The sequence below is a fragment of the Sus scrofa genome, chromosome 9 (genome assembly GCF_000003025.6).
Source record: "Sus scrofa isolate TJ Tabasco breed Duroc chromosome 9, Sscrofa11.1, whole genome shotgun sequence".
Classification (NCBI taxonomy): Eukaryota; Metazoa; Chordata; class Mammalia; order Artiodactyla; family Suidae; genus Sus; species Sus scrofa.
Window position 1 is genome coordinate 124708763 of NC_010451.4, and position 26791 is coordinate 124735553.

Genomic DNA, 26791 nt, shown 5'->3' on the forward strand with positions numbered 1-26791 from the left:
AATGTGTTTTACTGCCTCTTAAAGGTCATGAATTATTATTTAGTTTTTTATCAGGCAAAACAACTTAACCAAATTTTCTTTGTGATACAGTGCACTTGGAAGATGGGTTAAAGGTATGCTTACTCGAAAATTTTTTCAAATTCTTTTTACTTTAGATAATCAAAATACTGTTTGAAATCATTAATTTTGCTTTGTTTTTCATGAAAAAAGGTCAGACTGTTTTGAGAAGCACAACTCAAAGGTTAAGGCAGATTCATCATAGATTGTGGTTTATAACAGAAAAGGAAAAAAAGTTAAATGTTAGTCCTTTGCTTAATTAAAAATATGTTAATTCAGAGTTCCCGTTGTGGCTTAGTGGTAACAAACCTGACTAGTATCCATGAGGACACGGGTTCAATCCCTGGCCTCACTCAGTGGGTTGAGGATCCAGTGTTGCTGTGACCTGCAGTAGGTTGCAGACATGGCTCATATCGGGTGTTGCTGTGTCGTAGGCTGGCAGCTACAGCTCTGATTCAACCCCTAGCCTGGGAACCTCCATATGCTGTGGGTACAACCCTAAAACAAACCAATATGTGTGTGTGTATATATATTAATTCAGTTGTAGGTGTACCCATACTGGGATTTTTTGGCTTCTTATGAAAACAACATGGGGTGAGTTGAATGAGCAAAAGCCTTTGGATTAAGATTGGCCTAATTTGTATTTAGGTTGTCTTGAGTTCAGATACCAGCTCTGCTATGTATAATAATGTGACCGTAAACCTCTCCCTTTAGGTTTAGTTCTTTGCTCTGTATTTTCTTATCTATAAAATGATAAATAAAAATCAGAGCGGTTATAGCTCCGATTCCACCCCTGGCCTGGGAACCTCCTTATGCCACAGGTGTGGCCCTAAAAAGACACACACACACACACACACACACACACACACACACACACACACGACAGTGATAAAATTATTGGGAGAATCACATGGGAAGATACATATACAAAATCCACCATAGTTCCAGGTGGATGAAGAGCCTACTTTATGCATTGTTTTCATTTTCTACATTACTGAATGTGTTAGTATTTACCTTAAAACTTGTTAATGTAGTCTTTGAATTGGTTGGGAGCGATTACGCCTTAAGTGGCTGTAAGGTAGTTGAGGGTCTTCGCTGTGAAGTGGGCTGCTTTATTCCTTAATACCATCTTACATTTTACTAGTGCTTATACTTTTCAGAATGCTTTCATATAATTGTCTTATTTCACTCTTCTATGAAATAACCTTGTATAACTGGATTGGCATATTGTAGAGAAGGAAAATGAGTACCTAGTTAGTGGCAGAGTTGGGATTGGCCTTAATTTACTCTCTTTGTCCACTGCACACTCTTGGGCAGTGCACTTAGGAATGAAAAATTTCCATTTTGGTATCTGTTTGCCATTGATACTGTCAAGTGGTGTAATGTATGTAATTTAGATGGTTCACAATTAGTGGTTAGAAATTCGTGTATCAAAAACATTTCTTAAAAGTTACTTTAGCTTTTGAAAATTTCAAATGTAATATAGGTCTAGCCCCTGGCACTTTTAACCATCCAGCAAAGTAGTACATACTTGTTTTATTTATTTATTTATTTAATGTATTCCTTTTTTTTTTTTTTGGCTAGGGGTCGAATCAGAGCTGTAGTCACCGGCCTATGCCAGAGCCACAGCAACGCGGGATCCGAGCCGCGTCTGCAGTCTACACCACAGCTCACGGCAACGCCGGATCATTAACCCACTGAGCAAGGGCAGGGACCGAACCCGCAACCTCATGGTTCCTAGTCGGATTCGTTAACCACTGCGCCACGACGGGAACTCCAATGTATTACTTATTTTTTTAATGGCCACACTCCAGGGATATGGAAGTTCCCAGGCCAGGGATTGAGTACAAGCTACAGCTGTGATCTGTGTCACACCATATCCTTTAACCCACTGCACCACAGCGGGAACTCCAGTACATGCTTATTCTAAACAAAACAAAATCCAGAAAATTTTAAAAGTGATTATCTAGCAGTGACAGAGAGTACTAATTGTTGCTGGGACAACAGGCATAAGTGTGGACCGTTCCAGGCACACAGGAACTTATGGTCGACCTGCGATCCAGGGTTATTTTTTTTTACATGTATACGAACATGTTCACATACTTGAATGTACATACATCCAAATGTACTTTTAACAACTGGAATTGGGCTAAATCATATAGTTTTATAATCTTTTTTTTACACTTAACATTTTATCAATGGCATATTCATAATTATCTATGGCATCATTGGAAACATCAGCATACTGTTTTGTTGTATGGGAGTACTTTAATTTTCTAAACTGTTTTCATAATGAAAATTTGTATTGTTTCTAGTACTTTATTATACTTTTAAATGCTATAATGAACATCCTTATATACACATATTCTTGTGTATGCTTATTTAAATGACAAGGTAATACACATTTTAAAATGTTTTGTTTAAGTAAATAGGTTTAAGGTCACATTTAAGGTAGGCAGAATAAAGCACCCCCCAAAAGACAACTGCATCCTGGTCCCCCGAACCTTTGACTGTCTTGTTACATGGCAAAGGGGAATTAAGGTTGCTAATCAGCTGGCTTTAAAATAAGGAGGTTATCATGGATAATTTGATGGGCTTTATGTAATCACAAGAATCCTTTAACTGTGGAAGGAGGCAGAAGAATCCAGACCAGAGAGAGCTAGCATCCTGTTGGAATGGAAGGGGGTCACAAGCTAAGGAATGCAGGTAGTCTCAAGAGCCAGGAAAAGGCAGAAACTGGGATTCTTCCCTAGAGCCTCCAGAAAGCAGCATAGCCATGATACCTTGATTTTAGTTTACTGAGACTCATTTAGGCTTCTGACTTTCAGATCTATAGTAGAATATAATTTGTGCTGTTTTAAGTCATTGAATTTGTGGTAGTCTTTTAACAGCAGCAGTAGGAAGATGGTACATGGTACATATTGCCAAAAAATACCAGAAAGTTTATACTGTTTATTCTGGCCCTTGCAGTGTTTAAAAAGTACTTGTTTCTGTACATCGTCACCAGGAATGAAGGTCTCATGCATTTCACCTTTTTTTTGAAGCAGACTCCTTGATGTCTTTATTTGTATTACACATAGACAAGTCTATCCATTTCCCAGAGTATATTCCTCTGAACATGGAAAATGCATACATGTTAGCATTCTCAGTATTTCCAAGGCAAAATAAATGTATGAATACGGGATTAAAGTAGGTTTTTTTTATTTAGGACTTCTTATTTCTTATAATATACTAATGTGTATTATATACCTTCAAGGAGGTAGAGTTTGGTGTTTCCAAAGCTATGTCACATCTCTTAGGACTGATGTTTTCTTGAAGCACTCATTTGAAAATGCAGCTTTCCCTTTTCTGTTTTTTTTTTTTAATCTGTTAACCTTTCTCTTTCGTATATTAACCTTCACATATGCCACATTATATCTTAGCCTTTGTCTTTCTTCAGAATTCTTCTACCTCTAAAAGTTTTACATTCAACCTTCCATTTTGACCACCACCTGATCCACATTAATCCAACTGCTTCTGTTCAGAACTTCCAGATGTTGAGTCTAAACTTTTTCACTATTAGTCACTTCCTGCTTTTTTCTTTTCTTCCTCCTCCTATTTTTGTTCTTCCCTTCTGCCCATTTTTAGACATGACTTTAACCTACTGTCTTACCAGTATACTCACTCACTTTGTCCTCCCAGCTCACTTGTCTGGGGAAATCCACTCTGATGATTTTGCAAATATGCTTCTTTGGGTATTATGGATAACCTTGTTGGAAAAAAATTACAGATCAGCCAATTGCTGTTTAAATGCATAGTCTTCCAGATATGTTCAGAATAATTCTTATACTGAAGACTTTTATCTCTAAGGAGATTTACCTTGTCCATATGTTACTCTACTTTTAAAAATGGAGCGTCGTTATCAGAAAGTTTAGGCTGATAATCCAAATAAGAACAGTGGCCGAGTATAGCACTTAAAGGTATAGTGATTTAAGATCAAGGCCTTTACTTTCTGACGTCCTGAATTTGAATACTGGAAATACGATCTTGAATAAATTACCTGACCTTTTTTGATTACAGTTTCCTCAGTGGTAAAATGGAGATATATGTTTCACAGGGTTTGAGAAGGAATAAATTAGATACCAGAGTAAAAGTCCTTAGCATGGTGTTGTATATATACGTGGTTAAAAAAAAAAACAAACCCAATGAATTGAGTTACTGTTATTAATTAGAAGCAGTGTATTATTTGGCATATAAAAACCTCACATTCTTTTGAAATTGTCCTATATTATCTTTAATGGATTTCTTTAGTTTTTTTTTTTTTTTCTTTATGTGAATTTATATGTAGCAAGTTCTGGGACTGTGATAGATCACTGAATCAGGGACAATCCTATGAATATAAGTGCATTTGACTTTTGGCCATTTAATTTTTGATCTTCTCAGACAACTAGAAACAGAACTTACTGTGGCAGTTTATTTATATGATTGGCTTTAAGGAAGAGAGGTGGGATGAGGATGCTGTGATAGATGTTATAAACTGTCTTGAAGGAAACAATTCCAAGGGCCTTTAGAGACTGTTCTATCTATAAGCTCATTTCTTGTAGAAGGTACTGTTGTTTTATGAAAGTATTATGACCTACACATTAATGTGAAGAGTGTGTGAAGGAATGGCAGGACAGAGGCTAGAGAGGTGATCAGATGAAAGATGATTCAATTCGGTATGGTTTGAATATGACCCTGAAAGCCATGGCAAGTCATATAAATACTTTAAATAGGAAATGACAGAATCAGAGGGAGAAAGACCATACTAATGAGTTAGAAGAGGTGATTATTTAGGGGGTTCCAGGTGAGAAATGATGGAGGGCTAGACTTAGTGACTGATCTTTATGTTCCATCTTCATAGAAGAAATGGTTGAAATAGACACTTTTCTTAATGGGTTCCTTTTTCAAAAGTTTCAGGAAGTTCCCGTTGTGGCTCAGCGGTAATGAACCTGACTAGTATCAGTGAAAACACGGGTTTGATCCTTGGTCTGGTTCAGTGGGTTAAGGATCTGGCATTGCCATGAGCTGTGGTGTAGATTGTAAATGTGGCTCAGATCCTGTTATTGTGGCTGTGGTGTAGGCCAGCACCTGCAGCTCTGATTCTACCCCTAATCCGGGAACGTCCATATGCTGTGGCTGTGGCCCTAACAGGGCAAAAATAATAATAATAATAGACATTTCAGGCTCAAATGTGGACATAATTTCTCTTTATGTTACTTATTTCAGATATTCAGATTCCCAAGTGAGGTAAGATGAAAATGAGGCAACAATTTGAATATGGGAATTACAACCATGTACTATAAAGTGAGTTTTAAAATGATGTAATGCAATATCAAGCTACTAAAATAACTTCCAAGTTTCCTTCTTTCCTAAACTTGTTACTTCCACTGTTTCTTCATACCTAAGATGACAGTCTTTTCACTATTTTTGGCAACTGATGTGAAGCTACAAGTGATGGCAAAAATGTGTCAGCATGAGTAATTCTCTCCTATTTTATTATTTATTTATTTATTTTTACTTTTTAGGGCTGCACCTGTAGCTATTGGAAGTTTGCAGGCTAGGGATCAAGTTGGAGTTGCAGCTGCCAGCCTATGCCACAGCCACAGCAATGCAGGATCCGAGCTGCTTGTGCAACCTACACCACAGATCATAGCAATGCTATGTCCTTAACCCACATCCTCATGTTTACTAGTCAGGTTAATAACCTGCTGAGCCACAATTGGAACTCCCTCTCCTATTTTAAATGCTAATAGGGAACTGCTTTCATTTGTGAGGATTTACTTGTTTTTGTGTTGTATTTAGAATGTGTGTAGTCTATGCTGATTTTGTGGCCATGCAGATATATCCTTTAATATGTCTTTGTGAAACTTTGAAAGGAAACCTTGAGTTACTAGCTTTTATTTTTAATAATTTTGGTATGTTATTTTATGATCTTATAAGAAATGTTTAGGAATCATTTTGACCTATTTGTTGTTTGAAGGGCTTCTTTTTTTTCTTTTCTTTCTTTTTTTTTTAAGGACTGCAAACCTGAGGCATATGGAAGTTCCCAGGCCAGGGATCGAATCGGGACTGTAGCTGCTTGCCTGCACCACAGCCACAGCAACGCCAGTCCCAAGCCACGTCTGCAACCTACACTGCAACTGACAGCAACTCCGGATCCTTAACCCACTAAGCAGGGCCAGGGATCAAAACCTGTGTCCTCATGAATACTAGTCAGGTTCATTACTGCTGTGCCACAACAGGAGCTCCTAAAGGGCTTCTTAATAATTATGCTCTAGACCTTCTGCCTTATGGGTCATGGCTTAGCTTCCAGTCACTTGTAATTTGGCAATACTAACATGCCTTTTGTTTTTTCAGTTCTAGTATTGAGGCTTGAAAGAGTAGCAGGTTTGATGACTTCAGAGAGAGACTGCTGGTTTGTGTGCTTTTGACGTGATTACTAATAAGCCAACAGTTTCATTTTGTGCTGGACACTATTCCAAACACTGTTGATTAGTTCTGAGTCCTCACAGCAACCATATGAGGTATTATCGGCTTCATTTTATAGAAATGGTACACAGAGTAGCAGAGCCATGATTTAAACCCAGGAATCAGGCTCCAGAATCCATGCTTTTAACCTTTTAACGTATGATACTGCCTCTATAGTTTTAGTTTCTTACTTACTTAGAATTGGATTATACAGTTTTGCTTTTATTTTATTTGTATGTTTATGTTTATGTAATATGTTTACATAAAACACAGTATACATATCTTATATATGTATATATAGCCTGAGCAAACTTTTCTCATCAATCTCAAGCTTCCTGATGCCTTTAATATTTGTAAAATAATAAGGGAGAGAGCAATATTAAAATATTATTTCAATATTTGTAAAATAATAATAATAAAACTCGTTTAACAGGAGGAGTAGGGAAAGTTTGTTTTCCTTTTAAATTTGAAATAAATTAGACTGCTTCAAACTATCTCACTGACTAGTTGGCCTGCTGCTCACTATAGCTGCTCTTTTTAAAGTTTCCATCTTCGGTATTGCTACTTAAGTACAGTCTATTTGCCAGGACCCTTGGGGATACTAAGAACCAGCTACTCTGGGGAAAAATAGTTCTGACCCACCAGGACTAATAGGACAAGTGGAGAATGACTTGCCCGTTTTTGTAACTTAAGCACAGAAAACTGGAGTTTCCTTTTCCTTACTGACTGGGTAGAGCTATTACATAGAGATGTTCCTAGATAATATGTAACTTCAAAGGGAAAATTCATTGTGACTTTTTAAAAGTAACAGATTACTAAAGTTTTTATATGTGGCCTGAGGTCTTTGAATTTGCCATTTTCCTGCTTAAACACATAGTTACCTGAAATTGACTAGGACTGTGGTTTACTGAAGAAAAAAGGCAGTCTTCCTCTACTTAACTCACAGTCTAAACTTTTTCATGTCACTTCACGTTGTCTTTGCAATGTTCCTTCTTGCAGAAACTCTTTCTTTGAGTCATCTTAGAATTTTCTCAGGTAAATGACCAGATGTTTCTCTTCTTTCTTCGTCACTTGACTTTGTTCACCTTTGTTCCTCTGTTAGCATTTGAGGAAAAGGCTTTCTCTTAATTATCTTGGTACAACTTCAGAGCAATACTTAGACTCAGTAAATGTTAACTAGTAATGTATGAGATCATACTTGCTGCCAGCATTTTATCTTTTTATTGAGGTATAGTTGATTTATAATATGTCTCAGGTATACAACAGAGTGGATTCTCAGTAGTTAAAGATGACTCCACTTAGGGTTATAAAATGTTGGCTGTTCCCTGTGCTGTACAGTATATCCTCGTAGCTTATTTGTTGTATACATAATAGTTTGTACCTCTTAATCTCCTATGCCTGTCTTGCCCCTCCCCACTTCTCTCTCCTTTGGTAACCACTAGTTCTCTATATCTGTGATCCTCTTTCTGTTTTGTGTATATATTTGTTTGTATTTTTTAGATTCCACATATAGGTGATATCATATAGTGTTTGCCTTTCTCACTAGGCATAATAGCCTATAGGTCTGTCCATGCTGCAAATGGCAAATTTTTATTCATTTTTATGGCTGAGTAGTATTCCAGTGTGTGTGCATATGTGTGTCTTTATGCATTCATCTGCTGACAGACACTTAGCTTACTTCCATATCTTGGCTATTGTAAATAATGCTGCTTTGAACATTGGGGTACAGGTATCTTTTCAAATTAATGTTTATACTTTCTTGGGATATATACCCAGGAGTAAAATTGCTGGAACTTAAGGTAGCTCTATTTTCAGTTTTTTGAGGAACCTCCGTACTGTTTTCCACAGTAGCTGCACCAACTTATATTTCCCCCATCAGTGTACGAGAATACAAGAGTTCCCTTTTCTCCACATCTTCGCCAAATTTGTTATTTGTGTTTTTGTTTGTTTGTTTGTTTTCTATTTTTAGGACTGAACCTGCAGCATGTGGAAGTTCCCAGGCTAGGGGTTGAATCGGAGTTGCAGCTGCCAAGCTATGCCACAGCCACCGCGATGCCAGATCTGAGCTTCGTCTACAGCTCATGGTAATACCAGATCCTTAATCCACTGAGCGAGGCCCCCGTCCTCATGGATACTCATCGGGTTATGTAACCTGTTGAGCCACAATGGGATCTCCCTTTTGTGGTCTTTTTGATGATGGCCATTCTGACAGGTGTGAGGTGATACCTCATTATGGTTTAATTTGCATTTCTCTGATGATTAGCAGTGTTGAGTGTCTTCTTGTGACTGTTGGCCTCTGTATATCTTCTTTGGAAAAATGTCTATTCAAGTCTTCTGCCCTTTATTAAAATTGGGGTTTTGGGTTTATATATATATATATATATATATATATATATATAGATTTGTATGAGCTATTCATATTCTTTGGAAATTAACCCCTTGTCACATCATTTGCAAATGTGTTCTACCATTTCTAGGTTGCCTTTTTGTTTTGTTGATGGTTTCCTTTGCTGTGTAAAAAGCTTTTTAGTTGAATTAGGTTCTGTTTATTTATTTTTGCTTTTGTTTCCATTGCCTTAGGAGACAGATTCAAAAAATATTGCTCTGATTTAGATCAAAGAGTATTCTGCTTATGTTTTCTTCTAGGCATTTTCAGGTTTTCAGTCTTACATTTAGATCTCTAATTCATTTTGAAGGGTTTTTTGGTATATGGTGTGAAGTATTGTTCTAATTTCATCTTTTACATGTAGTTGTGCAGTTTTCCCAGCACCACTTATTGAAGAGGCTGACTTTTCTCCCTTGCATCTTCTTGCCTCCTTTGTCATAGATTGACCTTAAGTGTGTGGCTCTATTGTGTTCCATTGATTTGTGTGACTGTTTTTATGCCAGCACAATGCTGTTTTAATTATTGTATCTTTGTAGTATAGTCTGAGGTCAGAGAGCACCATTGCTCCAGGTCTTTTATTCTTTCTTAAGATTGTTTCTGCTATCCAGAGTCTGGGTTTCTATACAAAATTTTAAATTATTTGTTTTAGTTTGATGAAAAATGCCATTGGTATTTTTATAGAGATTACACTGAATCTGTGGATTGCCTTGGGTAGTGTAGTCATTTTAACAAAATTAATTCTTCCAGTCCATGAGCACTGTATATATTCTTTTTGATGTGATTGTTAATGAGATTGTTTCCTTAATTTCTCTGACAGTTTGTTGTTAGTGTAAAGAAATACAACAGATTTCTGTATATTAATTTTGTATCCTGCAACTTTATTGAATTCGTTGATGGGCTCCAGTGGGTTGATGGGTTTCCTTAGGGTTTTCTGTATATATAATATCAAGTACTGAGACTGGGCATCCTGGTCTGGTTCCTAATCTTTGAGGAAATGCTTTCCTGATACCTTTACACTTCTATAATTTCTTCGAACATCTAACATCACGTGCAGTAGCGAAAGGCTGAAAGCATTTCCTCAAAGATTAGGAACAAGACAGGGAAATTATATTGATCTTTTAAAAGAATCAGCTTTTGGCTTTTGTTTTCTGTGTCTTTGTGTTCTGCTTTTCATTATTTCTTTCTACTTAATTTTGGTTCAATATGCTCTTCTTACAGCTTAGGATAGATGCTTAGATCAGTTCGGGAACTCATGAACACTGCTTTTATTGAATCCTGCACATTATGTTTCCATTTTCATCGCATTTAAAATATTTTCAAATTCCTTTTGCGATTTCTTTTTTGACCCAGTAATTATTAAGAATTTTTTTTTTTCATTTCCAAATGTTTGAGGACTTTTCCAACTCTCTGTATTGATTGTAGTTCTCTGATTTTAGTTCTTTTAAATTTCTGGAGACTTTTTTTGTGGTTCAGCATATGGTCTGTCTTGGTAAATGTTCCATGTGCACTTGAAAGAATGTATATTTTTCTGTTGAGTAAAGTGTTATATAATCACCGATTAGATATGTTTGGTTGATAGTACTGATCTAACATTATTAGTTTTCTGTCTCAGTTCTACTGAGAAAGGAGTTTTGAAATCTCCAAATAATTGTAGACTTACTTATTTTTTTTTCTGTTTGGTTTTTTTTTTTTAATCTCTTCTATTGGTTTATTAGTCATGTCCCTTTTTTCATCCTTTTTCTCTTTCCATTGAATCTTTCCCCTGTTGTTATTTGCCCCATTACATCCCATAAAAACACATTATGTATATTCCATCTTAAAAACTTTTCTGATCCTCACATCTCCCTCTCCTTTTCAGATAAAGGTGTCTAGACTCAGTTTTACTCTCAGTTCCTTTCTTCCTGTTTTCTGTTGAAGTCAGTCCATGGGCCCCTGCTTCTCTGCCCAAATTGTTCTTAACATGATCCTTGGTGATTTCCACATACTGAATCCAACAGTGGGTTCTCAGGCCTCATATTACTTATTGTGTCGGCAGCATTTGTTGATCCTACCCACTTTCTTGAAGCTCTTTCTTCATTTGGCTTCCAGGACACCACAAAACTTCTGCATATTTTCCTCCCTCCCTTCAAGTCATTAGTTCTCAGTCATTTTATTGTTCCCCTGTTACCTCTAGCCTGTATATGTTGATGGCTCCCAAATAAATTTCTGTAGTCCAAACCTTTCCTTTAAATGTCAGGCTCTTTAATTAACTGCCAGTATATATTCATGTGGGTGTATAATATCTTAGAGTTATCGTCATTGTAAAAAGTAGCAGCAAGTGGTTATATAACACTGTGTGCCAAGCACTGTTGTCTAGAGTGAACTCTTCCCCCTACGCTTACTTGTATTATCTTCCTTTTGCTAGTAAAAGGCAAATCCCCATGAACCATTTTTGGTTTCTCTCTCTCTCCCTCCCTCCCCCTCTCCCTCTCTCCCCTTCCTCCCTCTCTTTTTTTTTTTTTTTTTTGTCTTTTTGTTGTTGTTGTTGTTGTTGTTGTTGCTATTTCTTGGGCCGCTACCGCGGCATATGGAGGTTCCCAGGCTAGGGGTTGAATCAGAGCTGTAGCCACCTGCCTACGCCAGAGCCACAGCAACGTGGGATCCGAGCCGCGTCTGCAACCTACACCACAGCTCACGGCAACGCCGGATCGTTAACCCACTGAGCAAGGGCAGGGACCGAACCCGCAACCTCATGGTTCCTAGTCGGATTCGTTAACCACTGCGCCACGATGGGAACTCCCTCCCTCTCTTTTTTATTTCACTCAACAGACGCTGTTGGTCAGAGTCTGGTCACATCTTACCATCTCTGTGCTGCCTACTGGTCCAAGCCAGTGAATGCTCAACATAGCAGCCAGGTAGAACCTATTAAGATCTAGGTTAGGTCATGGCATCTCTTTGCTCAGAATCTCCAAAGGTGTCCCATCTTTCAGACTATCTAGGTCAAGTTGGATGACTCAGTCATCCTTTGGCTCAGCCTGACCTGAGTGGTCCAGGATGGCCTCCCTCAAATGTCTGGACCCTCAACTGGGATGGCTGTGATAGGTGGGAAGACTTGTTTTCTCCTCCTCCTAAGTGGTTTGTCTCCTCAGCTCTGTAACATTATGATGAAATTACAAAAGGGCCCAAATGCACAAAAACTTTTCAAGCCTCTGTTTGTGTCACATCTCCTAAAGATTGTTGGTCCAAGTAAGTCACATGCCCAAACCTTGGTCACTGTGTGAATAGAATTCACAATGCACAGGTGCCAGGAAGTGCGTGATTCGTTGGGCTCCATTAATATAATAATCTTCCATAGGCCCTCTGTGATCTGTATCAGGTTTAATTTGTTAGATTATTTGATTTTAATGCAGCACCCCTTTATTTATGTACTACAGTAATTTACATATGTTTTTATTTTGTTAAGGCAGGCAGTATCTTTAATATTGTTTTTGGCAGAGTTAGTTAACTTGTTGCTAACCCATGTTACCCTCCTACTCCAAATTGGGAAGTTGTACTTAATTTTTCCCTAACCTAATTTATAACCTAATTTATAACCTGCACATTGTATACAGGGCTGTCAGCTGTTTTTTTTCCAGTCTAATTTATTCTCCCTGTTACCTATTAGAGGATATAGTTATACCCTTATTTTCTTCAAATGGGCTCTTTTGTACTTTGTCATGTCATGCTGTTCCTATCTCAGTTATTTTTCTCTTATTCTTAGCATTTATAGTAAGTCTGGTTTTTTTTTTTTTAATAATACTTGTTTTAATTCTAGTGCCTACTCATTTTTGCTTTTATGTCTTTTATGTTCCTTTTGTTTGGAATTCTGTTAACCTTCACTTAAAATTATAAGTATGTACAAGCCTTGATAACTTCTTTAAGGGTAGTCTTAACTGACCATTTATATTTTGAAATAGTTTTATTAAAAATTGCCTTCCTTTTATTTTTCCTTTTACCTATAAGGCATTTAGTTATTCATTTTTAATGTGTTAAATGAGTAGTTTATATTATCTTGTATTTTATTATTTTATTTCAGGAAAGCACGAGGGTTGTTGTAAAGAATGCTTTTTTTTTTTTTTTTTTTTTTTTTTAAGCATTAGGTCCAGTAGTGTTGAAAATGATTGTTCTGGCATACATCATCTGATTGGATAATCTGTAGTGCAGGAAACGTGTAAAACGACATCATCATAGTGAAATGAGGGCTATCATAGAGGTGGACAGTAAGATGCACTGGGAGCGCTTCGCCAAGCCAAGTCCCTGTTATAGGAAGTGCTGAGCCTTAGAATACAAGAAGGGATTAACCAGACAAAGAGGGAAGAGGGCAGGCATTCCAGGTTGAGTGAAAGAACATGAATAAAGATACTGAGGGACAAAATAGCAAGGAACTAAAAATAATTTAGTTTTATTGGGTCATAAAGTGTATAGTGGGAAGCTTTGGAACCTTACATGCTATGCTAATGAGGTTTTGTCATGAGGTATTTTCTCCTTCTTTTCCACTGAAGTACAACTAAAGGTGCAGGTGATTGAATATGTGCTTTTGAAGTATGGAGACAAAATCCACATAGACCTACTGCACGTTTGAAATTTCTCTTAAGATTGGTGTTCTATGAATAACTTTGTTTTCTATAATTGCTTAATATGCATTCTTCAATTTCATAACTTTAACATGAGGTTAATAGTAGCATTTTTTCTTAGGATTGTTAGGAAAAGTGATAATACCTATAATGATGACAATAACAATAGCTAACAGTTTTCGAGGGCTCACTTAACAAGGGACAATCCTTGGTTTTTTATTTTTTATGTAATTTAATCCTCAAAACATCTCAGTAAAGTAGGTACTTTTATTATCTCCTTATTTCTGACAAAACTAGAGCATAGAGAAATAATTTTCCTAAGGTTACATAGCTAGTAAGTGGCAGAACATGGCTTGAACCCAGTCAGTCTGAATATAAGATACTTAACTCTACTGCATTATACTCCCATTCTGTGAGTTCAGGTGTGTAGAACATTTAGCATAGAATCTTCCACATAATAATTTTAAGCAGTTTTAAGTATTTTCAACTTATTTTGTCCAGATCTTTGAGTTAAATTGATGTCCCTAAGAAATTGTGCTGTGTTTTCCCTGTGGCTTACGTTATTCTCAGCATGTCTTTTTTTTTTTTTTTTTTTCGGTCTTTTTGTCATTTCTTGGGCCACTCCCATGGCATATGGAGGTTCCCAGGCTAGGGGTCGAATCGGAGCTGTAGCTGCCAGCCTACGACAGAGCCACAGCAACGTGGGATCCCAGCCGCGTCTGCGACCTATACCACAGCCCATGGCAACGCCGGATCGTTAACCCAGTGAGCAAGGCCAGGGATCGAACCCGCAACCTCATGGTTCCTAGTTGGATTCGTTAACCACTGAGCCACGACAGGAACTCCATCAGCAAGCCTTTGAATGCAGTGTGACTCCCAAGCCCATTCCTTTAACCACTACCTTCTACTGCCTCCTCTTTCCTTGTTGGTCTGTCTCCACATTAGAATTTAAGTGTGTGGTAAGAACTATAATGTTTTGTTAATCATTGTGTATCTAGTCCTTAACACTGTATCAGGCACTTAGAAATGGCCAAGTCATTGTTCAGTGAGTGTTATGAAGATCTGAAAACCTGCCACTTTCAGCTGTCTTAGAATTTAAGGATTATTTATACCATCTATAACTGTTGTTTAATTGCTGTACATGTTTTTCCTTCCGTAAGCAGTCCAGTTTGGACCAACCATCTGCTGCTGTCTACAGGGTGCTCTCACCTTGGTACTACAAGAACCCTGCCGGGTAACTGGTATCTGTCTTGTAGAGGTCACTCAGCTTTCAGACAGAGAGGGAAATTAGGGTAACACCTCAACCCCAAACTAGAGTGTTAGAAATAAACAAAACAGTATGTGTTCTAAGAAACTAAATATAAAAAGGAATAAAAGCTTTGATATTTTTTCCTTTGCCTTTGACATTAGATCATTTCAAATAAAAAGAAAATAATTTAACTTTCTTTAAGGGGTTCTCTGTTATTGTGGGTTAACTCATATTTTCCTCCTCTCCTCTATCTAGAATGTCTTAAACCATTCTACCTTATGAGAGATTGGATGTTCTTGCAGATAGTCATTGTGGCAGAAAACGTTTCATTTAAGTCCCAGATGAGGACCGGGAACTTGAAATCAGAGGAGCATCTGAAATCAAGTAATATTAGGTAGGATAAAAATTACAAGGGATTTCTACATGTTTGTATTCCTTTTAGAGACATATTTTAAAGTATTCATATACTGTCAACACTGGTAGAAGAATTAGAAGCTTTCTGAAGCATTTGATGTTGGCCAGGATGGGGGAGGGAAGTACTAATTTTTTTTTTTCTTTTACTTATGTGGCTTCATAAGAACTTCGGCATGTTTACTTTGTCATGTGCATTTATATCTTATAGTACAAAGAAAATTTTTAAACATTTACTAAAGTAAATTTAAGAAATTTTATATATGTAGTCTCTCAATATTTATGATAAACATAGGGACATGTGATTTATCTTGTAGATTATCCTTGAGAATAAAAATCCCTGTTTTGGGTTATTTATGTAGCAGTTTGTTTGAGTTCAGGAAGCATCAGTTCTTGGTTCTGAATGTTAGCCTGGACTCAGTCAAGCCTCCTAGCCATATGATGGTGTGCAGGAGAAACCTTCTCTAACCATGCAGTGAGTTGGTAACTCTTGTCACAGCACCTTGCATCTGTTCACATGGCAGAGTGTGAAGGTGCTTGACTGTAGAGGTGGACGTTTAAACGAGAAGTGATAGTTGCCCCTAGAAGTTGATACCGTGACAGTGACATCTGTAACCAGGCTATTCCAGAAGACCTCCTTGTGAGCTCTGGAGCCAGATTGCAGGGTGGAACCTAAGCCCTGCCACTTCCTACTTGTTTGACTTTGGGCAGGTCGTTTAACTTTTTCCTGATCAGAAAAACAGGAATGATATTATTACTTACCTAATAGATTTCTTATGCGAATTAAAGATTTAATAATATATGAAAGCTTGTGAACAGGACCTGGCAGGTAGTAAATAATCAAACTATTTTTATTTAGGCTTTTGCTTAATTCTTAGCAGATGAATCTAGAGTCTATAATCAGTTGCCATGGCATTTCTGTGATTCATGGTTTGCTTGATACATTATCAGGTCCAATTTTTAAAAGGTATTTGCTTAAGTTATGTAATCAAAACTAATGTTTGGAGAGGAGAAAAATGTGTCATCAAGTCCAATTTTTAAAATGTGTTCAAGTTTTATATAACCAAAACTAATGTTTGAGGAGAAACAAAAAAAATACAGTAGTATAAATTCTTTGCAATCTTTATGTATCAGCCTCTGGTTTTCTTTTCTTTTTTTATTTTTAAAAATATTTTTATTTTTTCTGTTATGGTTAATTTATAATGTTCTGTCAATTTTTGCCGTACAGCAAAGTGACCCAATCATGTGTGTGTGTGTGTGTGTGTGTGTGTATGCATTCTTTTTCTGACATTATCCTCCATCATGTTGCATCGCAAGCAACTAGATATAGTTTCCTGTGCTATATACATGCAGCAGGATGGTTTTATTTTCTTTGTGTACTAAAATGTGGTCATTATGACATTCAAACAGTTTCTCTTTTGCTACTTAGCATTGCATGGTGGTAGATGACCTAGGACTTTTGACCTCCACCTCAGAATGTTGTCTTCCACAACCTGGCGTGTTGCTCCAGGAAGGATCCTGTGTCAGTAACCAGATTAGCCAGAGTGGCCACTGAAGTATTCATGTCACAGTCAGATTACCTCTTCCTCTTGAAGTTATCACTTACATTCTTTTATGTAACTTACCCATTGTCTTATTTATTTCTCACAACAACACTGAAAGGGATGTTTGTATCCCTGCTTCATAGATGAGGAAATGAGGCTTCTTGGAAAGAAACTCTACTAGTATCAAAGAAACCCCAATTCTGACCTAAGTCTTTTTTGTTCTGTATCATTTTATGTTACATGAAATTGCCGTCTGTGTGATAACACATGTTACTGTTTATTAATTCAACAAAATTTTGGTGAACGTCTGTAACATACCAGGCATTATTCTAGGTGTTAAGGACATAGCCCTGAATGCTATCTTCTCTGTCACTCCCAGTGGCATTTCTCTTTTACTCTAGGTGTCTGTCTCTATCCTATACTCACCCATACTGTATTGAAATTATTTGTATATATCCATGTATCCTCCACTCCATCTGAGTTCCTTAAAAGCAAGTAGTACCCACTGTCATTAAGCCTATATGCATATTAGTGTTAATTTTTATTTTATTTTTTTGCTCTTTAGGGCCACACCTGCGGCATATGGAAGTTCCAAGGCTAGGGATCAAATCAGAGCTACAGCTGCCGGTCTACACCGTAGCCACAGCAACACTAGATCAAGCCACGCCTGTGACCTACACCATAGCTCACGGCAACCCTGGATCCTTAACCCACTGAGTGAGGCCAGGAATCAAACCCACGTCCTCCTGGATATTAGTTGGATTCATTTCTGCTGAGCCACGAAGGGAACTCCTTAATTTTGATTGTTTAGAGTAAAAATATTTACCTGTTTTAATTTGTACTCACTAGTTATATTTCCTTTTTTGAATGGACAGTTTGGTCCTCTGCCCATTTATTTATTTATATCTTGATTTAATTTTCATGTTTTTCCACTGTCTAATCCATATGGCACGCATCGCTTTTTCTCAGTTCTTTTCTTTTCCTTAAGTAAGGCTCCCTTTCCTATTCATTTTGTAATTATCCCAAAGATTCACCATTCTCATTCTCCCTATTACTTTCAGACACTAATCTGATCACCTACTTTATCTATGAATTTGAGGCCATGTTGCAGCAAATTCTCTGGGCATCTCTCCTCCCTGCACTACTCCCACATTTTCTTAGCACATTTCTGTCTAATTTTACCTTTCTCCAGTTACATTTGCCTCTTTTCCAAGCCAGTCTTGCCTCCTGTCTTATTATTCACATTCTCGTGTCCCTCCATCTCTTCCAGAACCACACTGTATCAGGTTTTTTTTCCTCACTTGAATTTACACCTTTCTCCTAGCATCTTCTTCATTCTAAACATGCTCACATCTCTCCCATTGAAAAAAAGAAACTTCTCTTTATTTATGGCCTCCTTCTCTTCCTCTTCACAGCCCAGCATCGTTTGTTCCTCATTCTCCCTGCAATTTGACCTTTTCTCTTTCTCTGACAAGGCTATCATTGACCCTTATTTCACCAAATCTAACACGCTTTCCAGTCTTTATAATACGTATCCATTGCCTTTGATGTTGTTGACTCTTCCTTTTTTACCTTTTCCATACATCCTTCTTTTCTTGCCCTCACATACCTGTTAGGTTCTTCTTGGTGTTATTCATGGGCTATCTTTCTTTTACTGCCCCTTAAAAATGAAGATAGGGAGCTAGCATCACCCTTCTACCTTTCTCGCTTTCTAGCTTTCTTGGCAGCTTACATTTACTCTGGTTTTAACTACCATCGGCTTGCTGAACACTCTAGACTCAATGTCTCCCCTGGGCTTGACAGTGCTTGCACACCTCCACTTTCTCATATACCCACATGTCCAAGCCAGCAGTCTGGCGATGATTTTAAACTGTTCCCTCTGCTTTATCTTTCCTCCTGGTGATTTTACTTCTAGGTATTTCTTAAATCCAGGCTTTTCCATCTATCCATATTGTCACTTCCTTGCTTCCAGTGTTCTTTAAAAAACCCATCTTCTTGTTGTAATCTTTAAAAAGTGTACCTCTGACAATGCTGTGCCCTTCCTTAAAACTCAGCACTGATTTCCTTTGAGTTTAAAGACAGAATCTGAGCTCTTTAATATGTCATACAAGACTTCACGGTCTGCTATCTCTGCCTTGATTCTCCAGCTCATCTTCTGTAGCTTCCTACCCTGTGCTTGATGCATCAGTCTTCCTCCTTCACTGACTTAGCTTTGTTTTTATTGTGAGTTTTTTTCTTTGCCTGGAAGAATAACCCCATCTCATGCTTTGAGATTCCTAGATCAGAATTGGCCCTTCATAAAACTAGGTATACTTACTCAAATAATATAGACTGTAGAGTGAATGTTGTAATATAGAGCATTGGAATGTCCGGAGATTTGAAAATTTATGACAAACTATAAAGTGCCAAACCAAGTTAGTACTTTTATTGTCTCTTACTGTGCAAAGCTTTTTTAGGAGCAGTATCTTCCCTAGATGTTCTTTTCTATGTGAAATTCAATAGTAGAGCAGTATGATTTATTTTTTTTCCTGATCCATATAGTGAGACTTAGTGATATCTTAAAGATCTGAGTGTGTACATGTGTGTGCATCTCCATGTGTAAGTGCACACTAACCTTATAGTGTTTAGTGTCTGGCCTGTTATTGAGCACAAATAATTATCACTAGGCTATTATGTTTATCATCATAACTAATGGCCACTGTTATCTCAAATACTGCATAGTACTTTATGAAAATAAGTGAACAGATTATCTCGAAATATAACTTGGTATGGCTTTTATTTAAAGTTCCAAAAAAATTACTCTAGCCTTGCCCCCCAAAATAAGAAGCAGATTCACCTTTCCTTAACCTTGAATTTAGAAGATACTGGCTTAGAGTTCCCTGGTGGCTCAGCAGGTTAAGGATCCAGAATTGTCACTGTTGTGGCTCGGGTCACTGCTGTGGCATGGGTGTTCAATTCCCTGGCCCTGGAACTTCCTCATGCTGCAGGAACAGCTCCCCAGCGCCCCCCCCCCCCCACAAAAGATGATGATGATGATATTGGCTTACTCCTATGTTGTGCTTATAGGAGGAGGGGGTTGGGAGTCCAGGTAGAAGGAAAACTCCAGTATATCTGCCCCTGATTTGGAAATATCTTATATTTTTAAGCCATGTATATTAATTTCTCTTCTTAAGAGAGATTATCCTAAATTTATTACCTTGCATTGCTATATCAGTGCTGTGTATATATAATCAGGCTATTTGTTAAAGAAAATAACTACTAGTTTTTTCCTCTAGTGACATTATTTTAAAAATTGCCATAAGATGTTTAACTTTTAGAAGCCCCAGTTCTTTGGGGCTATTACTAGCAAACATTCTCTTTTTCTCCCCCCATCCCTTGCAATCTTGTATAAGAGGGAAACTATGATGCAGTGGTTGGGAGTTAGCCTCTGGAATCAGTGTGTTAAAATGCTACCTCTGCTGCTTACTAACTTGATGACCTTGGGCAGCATGTTACTTAACCTCTATCTCCTTGGGTTTATTCGGCTATAAAGTGGGAACAATAATAGTACATAGTGAGGATTAAATGATTTATCGAAAGCCCTTAAGTATCTGGCAGTAGTAAGGGCTAAATATAGTGTTAGCTATTTCATTATACCTAGTGCATTAGAATGCAGTAAATGTATTTATAGATCTTGATGATTATATTGTCTCTAAGAATATAGTTTCAGATTGTTAGCTTTAAACATATTTGATTATCACTGAATGTTTCCAATTTTATTCAGCCTTTTAATGACTTTTTCTTTTTTATTGTTTGATAGAAGTGCTTGATTTCTTATTATTTATGAACTGAGACAATATATTTAGTATTTTGAAAGCTTTATTTTATAACTCTAGTGTTATTTTATAACTTTAGTAGTGTTATTATTGAAGGTGTGGTGATTTTAATCCTTGGATTCTTGGTTCATTCATTCTTTTCATTAATTCCTTCATCTTAAAATAAGATTAAAAAGGAACCCACCATTGCCACACCTTCTAGAAGACAAGGGGAAACATTTAAAAGCTATAATCTCTTTGTATAAGCATTGGCTATAACCTGTAGTACTAATCTTTAACAATATTGGTCTGTAACAAAACCAATAGGTCAGTAGAGGTGTAGTGTTTTTTCTTTATAAAAAAGAAAAATAGGGAGTTCCCATCGTGGCTCAGTGGTTAACAATTCCGACTAGGAACCATGAGGTTGCAGGTTCAATCCCTGGCCTCTCTCAGTGGGTTGAGGATCTGGCGTTGCCCTGAGCGTTGGTGAAGGTCGCAGACGCGGCTTGGATTCTGCGTTGCTGAGTCTCTGGCGTAGGCCGGCGGCTACAGCTCCAATTAGACCCCTGCCTGGGAACCTCCATATGCCATGGGTCAGCCCTAGGGGGGAAAAAAGAAGACACACACACACAAAAATAGGCAAGAAAAGAAAAATAATCAAATAGCCAATTTTGTGCTAATCTTTATGAAAGCAGTTGGTATAAGATTACATATTTATTGATTTGATTTCTTATATATTATACAGTTAGAAAAACCTCATAGTTTTGTATGGGTGGGAGGATAGGGATTCCTCTGCTTGTGAGGTAATTTTTAGCTTAACCCTCTCACTTATCTATGGATATTTTTGGTACACAGAAAAAAGAGGAATTAGTGGATAATGTTTATAAGTCTAACCATGTTTTAAGCAGTGTGCACATTAATTCCATCAGAAATATAGCATGGACTACAAGTACTAATTTTTGAATTACATGAGTATTTTTTTTTTACATGAGACTATTTTTAACATAGTCCTTTGTGACAAGATTATGGTATTAATGAATAAAGTACATCTTTACTCTGAGAAACTATTACTGATGATTCCTCATGTAGGAAAACAGTCTGGTTTAGGAACTTATTGATATCTGACTTCTTAATTTTTATCAAGTACTCCTTAGAGCAGGAAAGCCAAACCTTTCTGTAAAGGGGCCAGATAGTGATTATTTTAGGATTGGTGAGGCATGTGGTCGTGCCTCAACTCAACTGCTCACCTTTGCTTTTGTAGAAGAAAACAGCCATAGACAGTATGTAAATGAATGCACATGACTGTATTCTAGTAAAATTTATTTACAAAAATTGATCCAGTGTGTAGGAGGGAATTTCACCCACAGACTGACCACTGTCCTAGAGTGTGAATTTTATTTCTTGTGGTCATTCTGATAAAAATCTCAGATATTATTCATTTTCTAATATGAATAATCTTTGTCTTTTTGCCTTTTCTAGGGCCACATCCACAGCATATGGAAGTTCCCAGGCTGTGGGTCTAATTGGAGCTGTAGCCACTGGCCTACACCACAGCCACAGCAACGTGGGATCCGAGCTGCATCTGTCGCTTACACCACAGCTCACGGCAACGCCGGATCCTTAACCCACTGAGCGAGGCCAGGGATCAAAGCCGAAACCTCATGGTTCTTAGTTGGATTCATTAACCACTGAGCCACGACGGGAACTCCTGAATGATCTTTTAATTTAAACTAGTTGACTTAAATGTTAGGGTTTATTTGACAGAGCACAAAACTGAACCTAGGTAAGTCTGTGTTAACTTTTTACATTGTGGAATTTTATTCTAATTTGAAAGAAAGAAAAATAACTTGGACTTTGGAATCAGAAAGAACTAAGTTTGTACTTAATTGTACCTATTTCTTTGTAACAGTGGACAGATTATTTCACATTTCAGAGCTTCAGTGTCCTTGTGTATAGAATGAGAATCATAGTAGCTATCTCTCAGGGTTGTATTTTCCATTTAGCTATCTTTTCACTGTTTCATTCAAGGCAGAGTTATTTTAGTCATTAGCACAGGTGTCTTTAAGAACCCAGGAAAGAGCTGTGCACAGAGGTGAGCATCTCTTCCCTTGTCATATTGAGGAATCAGAACTGGAATTTCGAAATGCTTGAACATTTATGTCAGATAGTTTTTATGACATTTTTGCACTTTTGTTAGTATTTGGATTTTTAGTTTTACATTTTTCTTGCACAGATTATAGTATATAAAAATGTAGAGTAAAATTTCAACCTTTGTTTACCAGTGGAAGCCTGCTCCAGAATTTGCTAGAAATTACAGTTCTCCTCTTACTGATGGCCTAAGCAGATTATTTGGAAATAGGTCCTGTTATAGCTCTATATAATCTTCATTTGACTGGAAATTGGCAGATGTTAGTATACCAGCATGACATTTATTTATCTTTACAAGGAAATCTCTTTAAAATGAGAAAACAACCTTTAGACCCATGATCCTGAGTATGTCTTACATATACTGGAGTATGAATTTTCAGCTGGGATAGGGAAACATTGTGAAATACATCCTTTACAGCTTTGCAGCTCATATTAAAAGGTTATTGAATCCAGTGACGATACGTAAGTAGCACTAGCTATCTCAGTGTAAGTTTCATAAGTTAGTACTCTAGGGAGGGTTGGGGCGTAGGGAAGTTGTTTTGAAATTGGTAGGATAAGGTATGGGGTATTCCTAAGTATGATCTTGGGTTTTTAAGACATAAAGCAACTACCTTGTGGAGGCTTTTGTTTTGTTTTTATGGCAAAAGTTTAACACTCAAAGTGAACAGTGAAGCTTGGCTGTATGGATAATGTAATTTGATGTGATGTTACCTTTTAGGACTGAGTGTAGCTGTTTATTTGGTATTGTTCATTTGTATTGAGATCTCATATGGCTTGTGGCTCTTGTGGCATCCTATTGAGATTCTTTTTGAACGCTTAATTTTTAAAAAAGAAATACCTTTTTAGGAGTTCCCGTCATGGTTCCAGTGGTTAACGAATCTGACTAGGAACCATGAAGTTTCGGGTTCGATCCCTGGCCTCACTCAGTGGGTTAAGGATCTGGCGTTGCCTTGAGCTGTGGTATATGTCGCAGATGCAGCTCGGATCTGGTGTTGCTGTGGCTGTGGTGTAGGCCAGTGGCTACAACTCCGATTAGTCCCCTAGCCTGGGAACCTCCATATGCCATGGGTGTAGCCCTAGAAAAGATAAAAAGACCAAAAATCTTTTTAAAAGCTAAGAAAAAGATTCATGTTATGTTTTGATGAAATTAAAAGTCACAATTGATATCAAATACTTAATAAATTATGAAAAATATAGTAAAAATTTTGGAATTTCTGAATGTTCTCTTTTATGTCAAATTTTGTTTTTAAAATGAAAATCTCTTAAGTTTATATATACTTGTTACCTTCTTAGAGCATATGAACATAATTTAGCCTTTTTCTTTTCTTCACTCAAAAAATACTTATTGAATGCTCACTGTGTGCTTGGCACTGTGCTAGTAGGCACAGAGGTTATGATGGTGAGAATTCTTATCTGCAATATGTACTGTGAAGCAAAAATACAAGTGCTCCGAGAGCATAGAACAGGAATATCCTTCATATTGTAGGGTTCAAGTTAAAATTTCTTGAGGAGGTAATGTCTCTGAAACAGAAGATGGTTAACCAAAGGGGAAAGAGGTTTTCCTAGCAAAGGGACTCTTCTTTATAAAAGCCCTGAGAGTAAGAGAGATGAGCACATTGGAGAAACCACCAGTCCAGGGACTGGAGCACAGAGATCAAGGGGGGAAGGAGAATAATGATTGAAGTAGAGCACACAGTCTCTTCGGAGTGCAGGCAGAGGACCTCGTAGACCACTCTAATAAAGACTTTGGGAGGTCCTGTTGTGGCTCAGTGGTTTAGAACCTGACATAGTGTCCATGAGAATGTGGGTTCCATCCCTGGCCTTGCTCAATGGGTTAAGGATCCAGCGTTGCCTCAAGCTGTGGCGTAGGTTGCAGAAGCAGCTTGGATCTGGTGTTGCTGTGGCTGTGGCGTAGGCCAGCAGCTGCATCTCCCATCCAGCCCCTGGCCTGGAAACTTCCGTATGCCGCAAGTGCAGCTGTAAAAAGCAAAAAAAAAAAAAAAAAAAAAAAAAATTCTTTTGGTTTTTACCCTAAGAGTAGTGGGAAATCATTAAAAGGTTTTAAGTGGTAAGGTCAGATTTGCATTTTTAAAAGATCCCTCTGAGAGCAGTGGAGACAACAGAGTGAAATGTATGATACAAGAGTAAATGGGGAAAACAGTTTGGTGGCTTTTCAGTCAGTAGTCCAGCAAGGGATGGTTGGTGGTAATGAGAGTGGCTAAAGCAAAGTAAAAGGGAGAGCAGTAGGTTCAAGTTGTATTCAGTAGGTAAAATTCTTTAGAGTTGAGGTATTGTCAGGAATCTGAGAGAACATTCTTGTTGATGACTTCCAGGTGTCTTCCTTACTGGAGAGACATGATACATTTGTTAAATTACAAACACTAGAAAGAGAACCAGGGGTGACTTTGGGGATGGGTTCGGTTTTGGACCTCAAAACTGGAAAATAAGAGAAGCAGCAGCCAGAGGAGAATCTAGGATAGAAAGTCTTAAAATCCATGAAAGACTGGGGCATGTTACATACTGTGAGAAGGATCTAATAGGGAAGTTTTTAAGTTACTGAAAGAGTGGAGAGGGTAATTAAAGGAGCAGAACTCCTTAAAAAGGCTAGAAAGAGCATACCTAATGGGAATTACTGATCTTATAGAAGAGGTGCAAGTACCTCTGGTGTACTTCTACTTGGTGTACAGTAATACGAAAGAAGAGGGCTGCGTGAATGTACTGTCTAGTAATTTGGCATTGTTTTTCCTGAGGTATGAGGCTGTCCTTTTTTGCGAAGAGCTGGGGCTAAGAAAGGGGCAAGAAATCAGCAGCTTGAGAATGGAGATTTGAATTAATAGTGGCTAGTGAATTGAAAAACATAGGATTTCCTGGCCTCACTGAGTGAAAATTGTCTATTTAATGAGTACCATTTAATGTTATCTTTAAACATACCATATTTAGAGATAAACAGAAAGTGAGTTCTACTCGGTAGAAGAGTTCATGGTAACCCTTTGAATTTGTAAGTAATGGCATCAGTTCACCAAGATCTAATGCTACTTTGGACATAAAAGCAGGGACACTGTTTGCAGTGCCACAAATATGCTATGCAACCTATTGTCATATATGATTTCACTCAGCTTTTTGTGTGACTTATTTGGGTAGGCCTACTTTGTTTTTAACTAATGTTCTTTTTTCCTTTTTTAGGCAGGCAGAAGTCCTGAAGGCTGACATGACAGGTATTGGCTGGCTCTTTTGTTTTTCACAACTTATTTTATACCATTAAATTAAGAGAAGTGTATCATTTTATTATACTACTTTTAGTACTGTCCTGGTTGCCAAAGGGAATAACTTACTATTTTTAAAAAATAGTATGGCTTGTCAAGAATTTTAAATAGTCTGTACTACATTGAGTTAAATATTACCTAATTTAATACATATAATTTTTTAGTTATTTTGTATCTTGTCGGTTTTTAATAAAATTTTCTCAAAGTATAGTTGATTTACAATGTTGTATTAATTTCTCCTGTATAGCGAAGTGTGTGTGTGTGTGTGTATTCTTTTCCATTATGGTTTATCATAGGACAGTGAATATAGTTTGCTGTGCTGTACAGTAGGACCTAGTTGTTTATCTATAACTGTTTAATTTTTACAAACTATTTATCAGCAACTTAAGAGATACGGAAAAAATAATTCATGTACCATATTAAATACAAGTGTCTTACGGTTCATATCTTCCTGTTTATAATTCCCCAGTCTTGAATAATAGGTAAATATTCAGAAAAAAATATCTGCAGAAAAACTCTTGCAAATTGAAAATACTTGAAATTGAATGATCTACCATGCCGCTTTTCTTTCTCTCTTATCTTTTTTTGTTTTGAGTAATAGCCAAGGTGTTTTTGAAAGAATAATTGGACTTAGTTACTTAAAAGGAGCCAGGTGATTTTAACTCTGAAATTAGGAGTTAATAGCTGTGTAGTAAACAGTATGTTCTAACAGCATAACAGCAATATGCTCTTTAAAACCATCCTAAAATGTAAAAAAAAAAAAAAAAAAAAAGTGATAATGCATCTCATTCTAGGTTTTAAAGACTTTAGTTGTGCAGTGAAACCCACAAAAAAGAGTTAAACTGTTGTAAGCAGCAT

General features: G+C 37.2%; 1 protein-coding gene across 14 annotated transcripts in view; it reads left to right on the forward strand.

Moving 5' to 3' along the window:
• Nucleotides 1–26791, forward strand: part of SMG7 (SMG7, nonsense mediated mRNA decay factor) — a 79308-nt gene that overhangs the window by 12331 nt on the left and 40186 nt on the right. For 9 of the 14 annotated variants that reach the window (XM_021063792.1, XM_021063790.1, XM_021063786.1 and 6 more), the window contains exon 2: nt 25854–25885. In XM_021063792.1, the coding sequence (XP_020919451.1) occupies nt 25854–25885 (32 nt within the window). Of the gene's footprint in view, nt 1–15028; nt 15168–25853; nt 25886–26791 lie in introns of those variants that run through there. The other 5 variants (XM_005667816.3, XM_021063785.1, XM_005667813.3 and 2 more) reach the window with 2 other exon arrangements.